This window comes from Xyrauchen texanus, chromosome 32 (assembly GCF_025860055.1).
Source record: "Xyrauchen texanus isolate HMW12.3.18 chromosome 32, RBS_HiC_50CHRs, whole genome shotgun sequence".
In the NCBI taxonomy this organism is placed as follows: Eukaryota; Metazoa; Chordata; class Actinopteri; order Cypriniformes; family Catostomidae; genus Xyrauchen; species Xyrauchen texanus.
In genome coordinates, this window is record NC_068307.1 from 21,275,686 (window position 1) to 21,287,819 (window position 12,134).

The following is a 12,134-nucleotide window of genomic DNA, read 5'->3' on the forward strand; positions in this document are numbered from 1 at the left end:
ATCTAAATGTAACGCAGTAACCCACCCAATCAACACTTGTAAAAGCAACGCATTTTAACCGGAAACACAAATCTGATGCATGTGCGCAGATATCAGTAACTGCAGTAGCAGTAACTATGGCAGCTATGTGCTAATTTCCTAGCAACTAAAAAGGACTATAGTTTGGCTTGTTAGGAGTTGTTATTGCCAGTAAAATTAATGAGTTTCAAACATCAGTTTAAACTTACACAAATTATGTTAGCTAGCTAGATATTAATTTATAGAAATTACACTTTTGCATTTATAAAGTTAGAGATAGATCAGCTAGTTTCACAAGCTAGCAACCAAACTAAGCCAGTTTAGCTACCAACTCTGCCTAGCAACCAACTCTCAGTGTATGCATTTTATACCATAAAACATGTAGAGTATGTTGAAGATAATTATATGTAAATATTTTCATAAAGATTAATATCTCTACATGTTTACCTTTCCCCATACTTGTTGCAGTGTAGGAATAGTGGGTTAAGCAAGGGAAGTTTATATAGTGAATTGTGTTGCACACTTCTTGCACGCAGCAGGCTTTCAAGAATGAAAAAAAGTTATATGAGTTATGGGGGGGGCCTGTGCCCCAGTAGAGCTTTATATCAAGCAACGCCCCTGCTTGTACCTTTGTCTTCATGTCCGATTTTCAAATATTTTTGGCCTCAAAAGAAGTTCGTGATGTTGTGATTCACCTCGGAGCATGTTTGTTTGGTTCATGGCTCACATCACTTTTATGAAGAATTTTATTAAAAGTCTGTGGAAGAAATGAATGGAGAAAAATAATTCCGGTACCCAGACCTCTGAAAAAGTGGGCAGTCACTGTTGCGCTCTATTATTACACAACAACTCAGCTGCCGGAAATGCGTACAACTGTTGTAAAAGCAAAATGGGCTGGCGCTCTATGAGTACAAACCATTGGCTAGATATCGTGTCTGCAGTGTGTATGATTGGTTAAACGTTTAACGTGGCTTCAACGTTTTGAAAGGAAGCCCCACCCATATTTATGTGTCCTCAAAATGTGATCTTGTATCACCGGTAACGCGTACGCACTGCAGGAACGCAGACTCCGTTAATGCAGGAGTAAACGGAAGATTCGGGGGAAAAAAGGTAACCGCCATCTGTTCTTGATTATTTATTGACATTTATTCCGACAGCGTAAACTACTGTGAAACATTTGGCACGCTTCGACCTGATATGAATGATTCATTACATATTAGGCTAATTGTCTATTTATTACATCACAATGTCTGTTTTGTAACCCGGAAAAGCACACTGTAAATGATTGTTATTGATATTTAAAGGTTAAACTGAGCAAAATATGGCATTTTAGGAATAATTTATAACATATATAATATAATACATTATTTATGTATTGTTTCTAAGTTTATCTAAAATGTTTATAAATTGTCACGTTGCGGCATCTTTGGTGTTGTAGGTAATTAATTGCTGATATAAATTAATAAATTATTTTGATATTTTGACTAAAGAAATAATTTCAGTCATTACATTTAAAGGACTTGTTATTCTTCTTGTTATCCTATTATGATGTATTCTCTAATAGCACACTTTTAGGTGACCCAGCATCAAAATCGCAACCTTGTTGAAATATTGTTTAAAACATATGCAACAATAAATATAGCAATAAATGCAACATAATAAGTAATATATTATTTGTCTGGATTCATCTAAAATGTCTGTTTATCAATTGTCAAGCTAAATCAGGAAGCCAGTAGCCTATAAATAATTTGTGGTGCTGTAGGTGATATAGTATCAACAGTAACCTTGATTCCATCCACTTTTCGCGCTGTTTTCTTATCGACAAAGTGAAAATGCATAAATAATAATAATAATTTGCCGTCTTCTGCCGGTTTTCATTCAAATAGCCTTTTATCGATAAAAATGCTGTGCTTGATGACGTAATTAAAAAACAAACAAAAAAAAGTTTTGGTTTATCGCCAAATAAATCTTCCCATTTACATACAGTAATAATGAGTGTTTATCGCTAATTTTGCAACTTCGCCTACCAGAATTCCCAAATTTTTTTTCCAGTGAAGTTTTGGAAAAATGGGGAGAGTATTGAGACAGTTCATTGAAATTAGACAGCTTACTGTCATTTTAATTTCACAATAAATGTAATCAGTGGAGGAATTGCAATCAAAAGGGAGCAGTTGTCCTTCTGATGGGACTGAAATATTGGTCCTGATGTTGCGCCTATCACAGGATGCCACCGGTCATCATCATGGCCCTTTTCAAGCTGGCAACCTGCACCAAGTAGTGGGGGAAACTTTTGGTCGTAGTATAAGGACCATCCATCGATGTGTTTATGCTGTGTGCACAGCTATTAAAGAAAAATGTATGCAGTGTAATATCAGTGTTTACATATGATACATTCCTGATATTCAATAGGCTATTTTGAACAATCATCTAATCTAAAGCATCACCATCACAACTGCATTATGTCCAACATATTTGTCCAGCAACTTTTAACGACCGACTGAACTTGATTGTCATCTAAAATTAATTTAGCGTCATATTGCAATTTACATTTTCTGAAGAAGCTCAGCAAATGTGATCCGAGATAAAGAGGGTTAGATTTAAAATATTTAAAAGTTTTAAAATGTTCAAAAGCTCGTTTTCTGAGAGTGAACTCAGCATTGGACAAATAGTTCTGATAGTTTATAGTCTTGAAAAAAGTGTAGAACATTTTGAAAATGTCATTCAGCTGACTTTTTTCATCTACAGAACACGGTAAGGCTAATTTAAGTCTGTGTAAAGAAAAGGCAAGTGTATAGGCCTAATAATATAATTATTTTTTTTGTTTGGTAATTAATTATTTTATTTAATGCTTTATTCATTTGGTAAATTTAATACAGGGAATTTTGCCAGCATTTTTCAAAAGTAAGCTAAACAATACTTTCATAGAATTGAGCTGTATGTCAGTGTTCCAAAAAAAAAAACACACTGATGCTTTTCTCCTAGTATTGTGTATTTATTTTTAATTTAAAACATCAAAAATATAATTATATATTTTTTTGTATTATGGGCTAATTCCATGACTGCCAAAAAATACTATGTCGACACTTGTGAAATTATATCGATAATTTGCGTTTCCATCAGCTTTATTTTGATGCGCTAAAATTTTTTTGCAAAAAATAATTGGATGGAAACATAGTTAATGATGTACTGTTTATTTTATTATTATCTAAAGCAGCAATCATTTCAATATTACGTACTGTACACTTCTGTTGTCTTACACTCACAAACATTCATGTTAAATATACTTTTCTGTGCCCTCTTTGCTTTGGAGGAGATTTATTTGCCTTCATTCTGTGTAAGCCAATTAGTATAATGAGGATTTCAAGATCATGGATTGACGGTCACACAACTCATCCATTTACTTTCTTAATTTGTCTCTTTGATTTACTGAATCGTTGCTTGCCTTTGAGTGGCACCAGTGTATTTGCATGGTGGAAAATTACCAAGTCTTTTTTTTTACTTTCCTGTGTTACCTTGGCTGCATAGATCTGTGCCGTCCATCATGACCATTGGAACTCAGCTCTACCTGCTGCTGTGGAAAAACTTCACGTATCGTAGGAGAAACAAGGTGTCACCATATTAACCCAACCAGAACACATACACACACTAAACTTGGTAAAGACTGTCTAAAGGGAGGGTTGGAGTACAACATGGTGGTCAGGGTGTAAATGTAACACCCCATCACCCCAAAGCAGTTTTTTCTTTGCAGCTAATTTTCTTTATCTACTAGGCGTGCAACTTGTAAGATGTCTCGGATTGACATGATGTGACAAGAAATGCCATTGCTTAAAAGCAATGATGGATGCTTGAAGAAACACATTTTAATATTTGGTATTATTTATCATTTGGTAGTATTTTAACACAAATTTAAAGGCAACCCAAACTAGGTCCAAAAATGTTACAATGAATGGAGAGTAGACTGAAGTGGACCAAAAAAGATCCAAATCCACTTTCAGGGCCAGAGACAGTGTGAATGAAAGATAACTTTGTCCTTGTTTTGTCCAGTTACAGAAGTATTTGCACATTTGTTTAATTTTGTATACTATAACGCATAGTGAGTTATTTACATATTTGAATTGGAAAAACAAAATGGCTGTTACATTGGCCATTCACCAGCCGACACTGATGGTGTCTGTCTTGCGCCTCTCTCTCTCTCTCTCTCTCTCTCTCTCTCTCTCTCTCTCTCTCTCTCCACAGATTCAACTGGTCATTGAACTCCTTTGGCCACTCTTCCTCTTCCTCATCCTCATTGCTGTCCGGCAATCACACCCACCATATAAACAGAGCCAGTGTAAGTCACTCTCTGTGAGAAGTGTTGCCCTCCCCATATAGCAGGTGGCTGAGCAGCTAAGCTGATTAGCTGCAGTGAAAATCAGGACATTATTGAGCCTTAAACTAAATCGTGACCTTTCTGACAGATCACTTGAAAATATTTTAGTCATAATTAGACAACACTCTAAATCTTTTTTAAAAGCAGCGAATTAATATTTGATCGGTTCATTTGATTTTGTTAATTGAATGAACATGTTCTATGTATTACTTTAATGGCAATTTTCCACTGCACGTTACGGCTCGACTCGCCTCAACTCTACTCGCTTTACTTTCTGAGTTTGCATTTCCATTGCAGTTTAGTGGCAACTCAACGTGGGTGGGATTATAGGCTGATCATCATAGTTGTGCCGCCTCTACTGCCGTGACATCATCATAAACACGACACAAACTAACCAAAACAATAACACGACCGCTAGCTGTTAGCTATTAGTTCATTGTGCTGCATAAAGCAGTTGTTGCGTGATTTTACACAAGTGTTACAGTTAAATTGGCCTGGTTGTTTTATAAGAAAGCTTCCAGTAGCTGGTCAACTAAATAAAGTGAAGCTTTCAAGCAGAGTATAGAGTTAACATAACAAAACATACCATCCTCCATCGTGGGTGAGTCTAGGGCACTCTCCCTCCCATTGCTTGCTGGTTTAGATAGCGTCCATTTTGTCGAACCATTTCCACTTTTCCTTGATGGTTCTGTAGTCACTTTTACTACACTGTTGGTAGGTCCGTTGGTAGCCGTGTGCGGCCAACAGCTGAGACACTTCCTGAGAGACGTTTTAGATTCGCTCATTGCTAACGAGTGGACCGTCTGCACATTGTTTATTGAACACGGCGTGGATTTGCAAAAAATCAGGTACCAGGTACTATCCACAATGGAAAAAACCCAAAAAGCAAGCAGAGTCGAGTCGTACCGTGGAGTGGAAAAGCCTCATAAGTGTCTTTCTGCAGTGGCAGTTCCACTTTTCCTCTAAGTGCTGCACCTTTTGCATTTTAATATTAAAATACTTTCTCCTATCCCGGCCAATAATGCAGAGACTATAAATTAGGCATTTATGTGTTCAATTTCTCAAAAAGTTTAAACAATGTGGCTCAGTGGCACTATCAAAACATTGTATGTTTGAGCATCCTGACCAGCTCGACATAGCAATATGTAATTTAACCAATGGTGTGAATTTGGGCTGATGTCATGCAATATTGAGACCCCCCCCCCATGGAATCCTGCCCCCCTTAGACACCAAAGCATTTTCATTGTCTGAAAGAATAGTGAAAGATGCCTGATCAGAAATCCTTAAATATCACTTGAAAATCTGGTCTTAATAAAGAAAAAAAAAAACATTTATTCAGTGTAAACTTTATTTGACATATCACATGACAAGCAACAAATGATCAAATTAAAATATTTTCTTTGTGTTTTCAGTTAACCTGCTATGCTAACTGTCCATCAGGCAATGCATAGAATACCCAAAACAACTTTTCATGTATGTAATCGCTTAAGGGTCCTAGTGGGAATGCTCCTCGGGGGGGTGGGGGGCTTAATTTTTTATAACATCGGGACTACCTGTTTTACCGACCAATTGCAGGATAGTAATAATTTTTTTGTAATTTCATTTGGTGACACTAGTGGTGCAGAAGTAATTTTTTGTTAAAGGAATAATTCACCTAAAAATGGAAAAGTCTCTCATCATTTACTCTCATGCCATCCCAGATGTGTATGACTTTCTTTCTCCTGCAGAACACCAGTGAAGATTTTTAAAAGAATATTTCAGCTATTTAGGCCCATACAATGCAAGTGAATGGTGACTAAAACTTTGAAGTTAAAAAAGCAAATAAAGAAAGCATTTTATGTGGGAACAGGCCAAAATACAACTACTTTTTTACTATAAATCTTGTAATTGGAGTCTCTAGACACAATCATGATTTCAAGCTTGATTAAACTTCCTAGTACCATCTAGTGCTCTGTGCATGTGTCAAGAGCCAGGAAGTGTAATCAAACTTGAAATCATGATCACCAAGGAGACTCCTGATGTCATCATTTATAGTAAAAAAAAGTTATATTTGTGTCTGTTCTTACCCAAAACCGATTGTATCGCTTCTGAAGACATGGATTAAACCACTGGTACCTTAAGGATTACCTTGATGTACTTTCCGGATCTTTAAAATTTTGGTCACCGTTCACTTGCATTGTATGGCCCTACAGAGCTGAGAAATTCTTCTTAAATCTTTGTGTTCTGCAGAAGAAAGTCATTCATATCTGGGATGGCATGAGGTTATGTGATGGGAGAATTTTCATTTTTAAGTGAACTGTTCTGTAAAGACTCCACGAATGACAGCGGACAACAGGATCCTTTAACTCAAGTGAGTGGTCTTTTATTTGCTCTTTCACACTAGATGACAGCTTCACTATAACACATGCGGTATCAGCATCACAAAATAATGTCTCATGTTCACAGAACTCTCTCTGATCCAGACTCTCCCTCGATCTGCTGGCTATGTCGCTCTTTTATGCCACTCTCCCCGTGTTCACCTTAATCAGAAACCGGTGTTAGGCATAATTTATCTCATGTGTAAGCGTTCTTACCGCTCTTTCCCTCTCGAGGCGGACACTTGACCGCGCCCCCGCTGCCACATGTTCCTTTAATGTTCCTTTAACTGTTCCTTGCCGATCACACCTATCGTTGTAAATTCAACATCATGCAAAATTACTGGTTACAGTTGCCATTTTAAAAATATCCTATTCACATGTGTATTTGTCATGTATTTTTTTATTTGATCTGCAAACAAAGTGTTCAATAATAGGTGGTTACCAAAATAAATCGAGTAGTATTCGACTGGTCATTTGATCTCAACATGGCTGCCACCTTGAAGAAAAAACCTGCCTGAGGTAGAATATAAAAGCCTTTTTCAAAACAATAATAATGACTAGAAACTTAAACTCATGTGGGTGTACGTCATTTATCATATTTGAACATATTTGGGAAATTATTATTCATTGATCCATATGTAAAACTTTATAAGATGGAAAAATGCACATTTTTGTTCATTTCAGGCCATTTTCCCAACAAGGCTCTTCCATCAGCTGGCACGCTGGCATGGCTTCAGGGCATCATCTGCAACATCAACAATCCCTGCTTCCATCACCCAACAGCAGGAGAAACCCCCGGGCGTGTGAGCAACTTTGACAACGCCATGTAAGATGCCCTTCTGTAATCACAAACAGTGTATCATGATTTTTGCTTTTTAACCTTAGTGATTGATGAGGTTTATTCTGTTGTTTCCAGACTTTCTCGGCTTTTAGTTGATATCAGGACAGTCCTGACTGTCAGTGGTAACCGGACGGCTCTCTCAAGTCTACAGAATCTGTCGCTGGTAGTCCAGAGACTTGGAGAAAGACCAGATGCCTGGCCAAGTATGACATGTTATTTACGTACTTCAGGTTTTATGTCTTCCTGTACAAGTCCAACGGAAAGAAAAATCACAAATTAGATAAAAAAATACAATTGGTTTCTTTCTGTTTATAATTTAGCAGTAAAGTCAGATTGCTTCTCAGACCCCAGTAAACTTACATATGTCTCCTCAAGAGTTTCAGAGGAGGTTTCAGCAAGGTGTCAAACTCCATGAGTCTGCAATCATAAGTTTGTGTTGTCTATGCTATCTACATTGTTTTTATAACTCTATACTCTTACGTCGACAGTTGTCTCATTTGCGTCTAAGGAACTTTATAAAGAACATCGGAGACAAACTTGATACTTAAATTTTATTTAAATTAGAGCTCCATGAAGTCTCCTGAGCAACGTCTGAGCAATACAATTTTTCCTGAAAGAAAGCAGGCTGTTGTTTTTGTGTTGAGAAGCTCCCATAATCCTCTTTGTTGACTGATTTGTTTAATGGGCACAGCAAGTATGTGTTCAGTACCATGCACGTGCCATGCAAATCCAGAACAAAATATGTGTCAGATGGGGTCAGTGCATGTGACTTCTTATTATGTTAGAATTACTTGTTAAAATGTAGTGTAACACTTTCTCCTGGTTTTATGTCACACATTTGAAGATCTTCCAGTGGGAGAGTATTTGAGAGCCAGCGAGAGCTTCTCCTCCTTCTTGCGGACAAACACCAGCATGCCCTCAAATTCTGTTGATCAGTTACTGAGAGCACGGCTAAACCTTCAAGTGGTAAGAAAGTAACTGTCTCTCTTTCTGAAACACTATTAAAGGAATAGTTCACCCAAAAATGAAAATTCTCTCATCATTTACTCACCCTCATGCCATCCCCGATGTCTTTTACTTTCTTTCTTCTGCAGAAAACAAACAAAGATTTTTTTAAGAATATCTCAGCTCTGAAGGTCCATACAATGTAATTGAGTGGTGACAAGAACTTTGAAGGTCATAAACATAAAAGTAATCCATAAGACTCCAGAGGTTGAATCCATATCTTCAGAAGCAATATGATATGTGTGGGTGAAAAACAGATCAATTTCATGTCCTTTTTTTTTTTTTTAACTATAAATCTCCACTTTCACTTTCAAAATATGAAATTGAATGTAATTTTTCTATTTTTAAATGTTTAATATTTAAATCTCCACTTTCACTTTCACATTCTGAAAGTGAAAGTGGAGATTTATAGTAGAAAAGGATTTAAATGTTGATCTGTTTCTCAGTCGTATGGATTACTTTTATGCTCACTTTATGTGATTTTTGGAGCTTGAAATGTTTAGTCACCATTCACTTGCATTTTATGGACCTACAAAGCTGAGATATTCTTCTAAAAGCTGAGATATTCTTCTTTGTTTGTGTTCAGGAGAAGAAAGAAAGTCATACACATCTGGGATGGCATGAGGGTGAGTAAATTGTGAGAGAATTTAGGATTTTTATTCAATTATTTTTATTTAATTTATAAAATGGTGCGGGACGAGTTACAATCCAAAGATTTATACTTAGGATTTAGGGTTTGTTAGAATCAACAAGGACTAGTTCAAACATGAAAAAAACATTCAAACTTGTTGGCATGCTGAATAATACTTTAATTTTAACATTTCAATCAGTGTTTGTAGTAATTTTCTACATAATGTTCTTGTGTTGTGTTGCTTTCAAGGTGGCGTTAGCAGGGGGAGGGATGCGTCTGTCTGACATAGTCTGTAATGCCTCTCTCTTGGGTCGATACCTCACTGTTGAGGGAGGTGATTCTTTTCCTGAGCTACAGGGGGCACTGTGTGAGGTGCCTTCTGATATTATGCAGAAGGCAGAACAGATCTTCCTCTCAGAGCTGGACTTCAGTAAGATCCTTATGGTCAGTGAGTTTAGGCTCCAACCTATCAAATGTATTCTGTGATTTCTCATTTTCATTTTTATTAAAAGTTGAAGTGTGTAATTTCTGCAACTTTGGCGTCTTTAAATGGAATTGCAAAAAAATATAAAAAAATTCAAATAAAATTGTTTCAAATCTTAGAGAACATAGAGGAAGTTTTGCGTTCCTTCGCAATAAGGTTTGCGTGCCCTTGCAATAGTATGGGTTCCCTCGCAATTCATTTACCACGGTTTTACTGTAGTAACCATTTTCTTACCTTGATATTCATAGTAAAACCATAGTAATAATACAAGAACATTACAACTATGGTAATAAAGTTTATTGGGGTTTTACTACAAATACCTTGATATTATAGTAAATCCATAGTAACCACAAGCATTACCATGGTTGTTCTATAGTAAAACCATGGTTCCCCGTCTGTCTCTCACTAGGGGTCTCTCTTGAGAGCCGTGCGCATCTCTGAACTTGAGAAAAGGCCAATGAGAAATTGGCAGACAGAATTTGCATGTCCCAGCGAGGGAAATGCGTCTGTTCATTCAGAAATTTTCTTTGGAGCCGACTGGTTGTGTGAGTAGCGAGCTGCGATTCACAAAACTGTTCACCTCATCTCTAAGAGCTTATGCTGTTGGATCTACAGCGCCTATCAGCGGCTTTCTCCTTCTCTGCACGGCAGTGCAGCTTTGCCCCTGGGTGCTTCGACAGCGCTGTCTAAAAGAGAATATTGTGAAAGAGTTTGATTCTCTAAAAGAGCAATATACAGCGGCGTTGAATGTCCTTTTCAGGACGCGTCTTTCTAAAGATGCACTTCCGTCCCTGTGTAGTTCCTGGATTCTACTTCCTTAGTGTTCTCACTGCAAGAACCTTACCATGGCAACGTTGCAGTCGCAGCTTTCCTTCCTAAAAAGTAATGCCACTCCAGCCGCCCCCTGCGTCGCTCCTTCTTCCTACAGGATTGAGGACGACTCGGCTGCCGATGGATTCGATTTGGGGATGGCAGCGGGCTCGGGTTCGCCTGGTACATCCCCACAAACCACCCGCCCCCCCGACAGGCTTGTTGACTTCCGCCCGGGCTCGGGGTGACAATGGCTCTCCTCACGGCCAGTCTGCCTATCCTCTTGAGCCCCCCGAGCTGGATGATGAGCTCGCCGCTGCATCAGAGAGTGTTCTGGCGTCTGACGCGGAAGACTCCATTGGGCTGGCACCCTTGGGTCAGCACGCCCAGTCAGAGGCTGACGCCCAGATGGCCGACATGCTTGCCTGGGCTGCCATCAGCGTGGGGTTGGACTGGAACCCTCCGTCCTCCCCACATCCTGCGCAGCTGGATGATTGGTTCCTCGGGTCTGGGCGCCCCCCCTGGTTCCTTTCATCCCGGAATTGCATTCCCAGGTGGACAGAGCGGTTGAGATCCACCTGTGTCCTGAGAACGCCGCCACCTGGCGGGATAGCCCAGGCACCTCAGCCACTTAGGGCTTCAGGTCAACTGGGAAAAGAGCAAGCTCGCCCCGGTTCAGAGCATCTCTTTTCTCAGCATGGAGTTAGACTCAGTCTCAATGATAGCGCGCCTCACCAACGAGCGTGCACTGGAATGCTTCACTTTGTTCAGGCCAGGCACGGCGGTCCCTCTAAAATATTTCCAGAAGCTCCTGGGGCATATGGCGTTCTCCGCGGCAGTTGCGCCGCTGGGGTTGATGCATATGAGACTGTTTCAGCACTGGCTCCAGATAAATCGCCAAGGCGGCGTACGCTCCTGTCACATGTCACAACTCGCGACTCAAGTCGCTGCGTGCCACTCACATCCCGGGCAGCCTCAATGTGGCAGCGGACGCGCTATCGCAACAGAGTACGCCCAGCAGAGAGTGGAGGCTCCACCCCCAGTCGGCCAGCTGATTTGGGAACGGTTCGGCAAGGCATAGGTAGACATGTTCACCTCCCGAGAGACTTTTCACTGCCCGATCTGGTACTCTCGAATGGAGGCTCCCTTCGGGACAGACGCGCTGGCACACAGCTGGCCCAGGGGGCTGTGCAAGTACGCATTTCCCCCAGTGAGACTTCTTGCACAGGTGCTATGCAAGGTCAGGGAGGACAAGGAACAAGTAATTCTTGTGGCCCCCACTGGCCCTCTCGGACTTGGTTCTCGGATCTCGTGCTCCTCGTGACAGCCCCTCCCTGGCAAATTCCCCTGAGGAAGGACCTTCTCTCTCAGGGCCAGTGCACCCTCTGGCATCCACACCCAGACCTTTGGAACCTCCTCTGTGACCACGACGCAGTAGATGGCAAGTCTCTGGTTAAGCACGACTTGGTTATCAGGTTACTTAGAGGCACCTGGAGGTGGAACCCTCCTCGGCTAAGCCTGTTCCCCTCCTGGGATCTCTCAGTGGTCCTCTCTCGGGCCTTCAGAGACCCCCCTTTGTGCCGCTAGCGTTGAGCTCTCCCTGTAGACGGCCCTCCTGA

General features: G+C 40.0%; 1 protein-coding gene across 1 annotated transcript in view; it reads left to right on the forward strand.

Annotated features, from left to right (window-relative positions):
• The first annotated feature begins 1,060 nt into the window (after positions 1 to 1,060).
• Positions 1,061 to 12,134, forward strand: part of abca7 (ATP-binding cassette, sub-family A (ABC1), member 7) — a 60,827-nt gene continuing 49,753 nt past the window's right edge. The window contains exons 1-7 of the mRNA XM_052101202.1: positions 1,061 to 1,128; positions 3,544 to 3,625; positions 4,255 to 4,348; positions 7,429 to 7,570; positions 7,661 to 7,788; positions 8,430 to 8,551; positions 9,471 to 9,665. Of these exons, the coding sequence (XP_051957162.1) occupies positions 3,560 to 3,625; positions 4,255 to 4,348; positions 7,429 to 7,570; positions 7,661 to 7,788; positions 8,430 to 8,551; positions 9,471 to 9,665 (747 nt within the window). The 5' untranslated portion in view covers positions 1,061 to 1,128; positions 3,544 to 3,559. The remainder of the gene's footprint in view (positions 1,129 to 3,543; positions 3,626 to 4,254; positions 4,349 to 7,428; positions 7,571 to 7,660; positions 7,789 to 8,429; positions 8,552 to 9,470; positions 9,666 to 12,134) is intronic.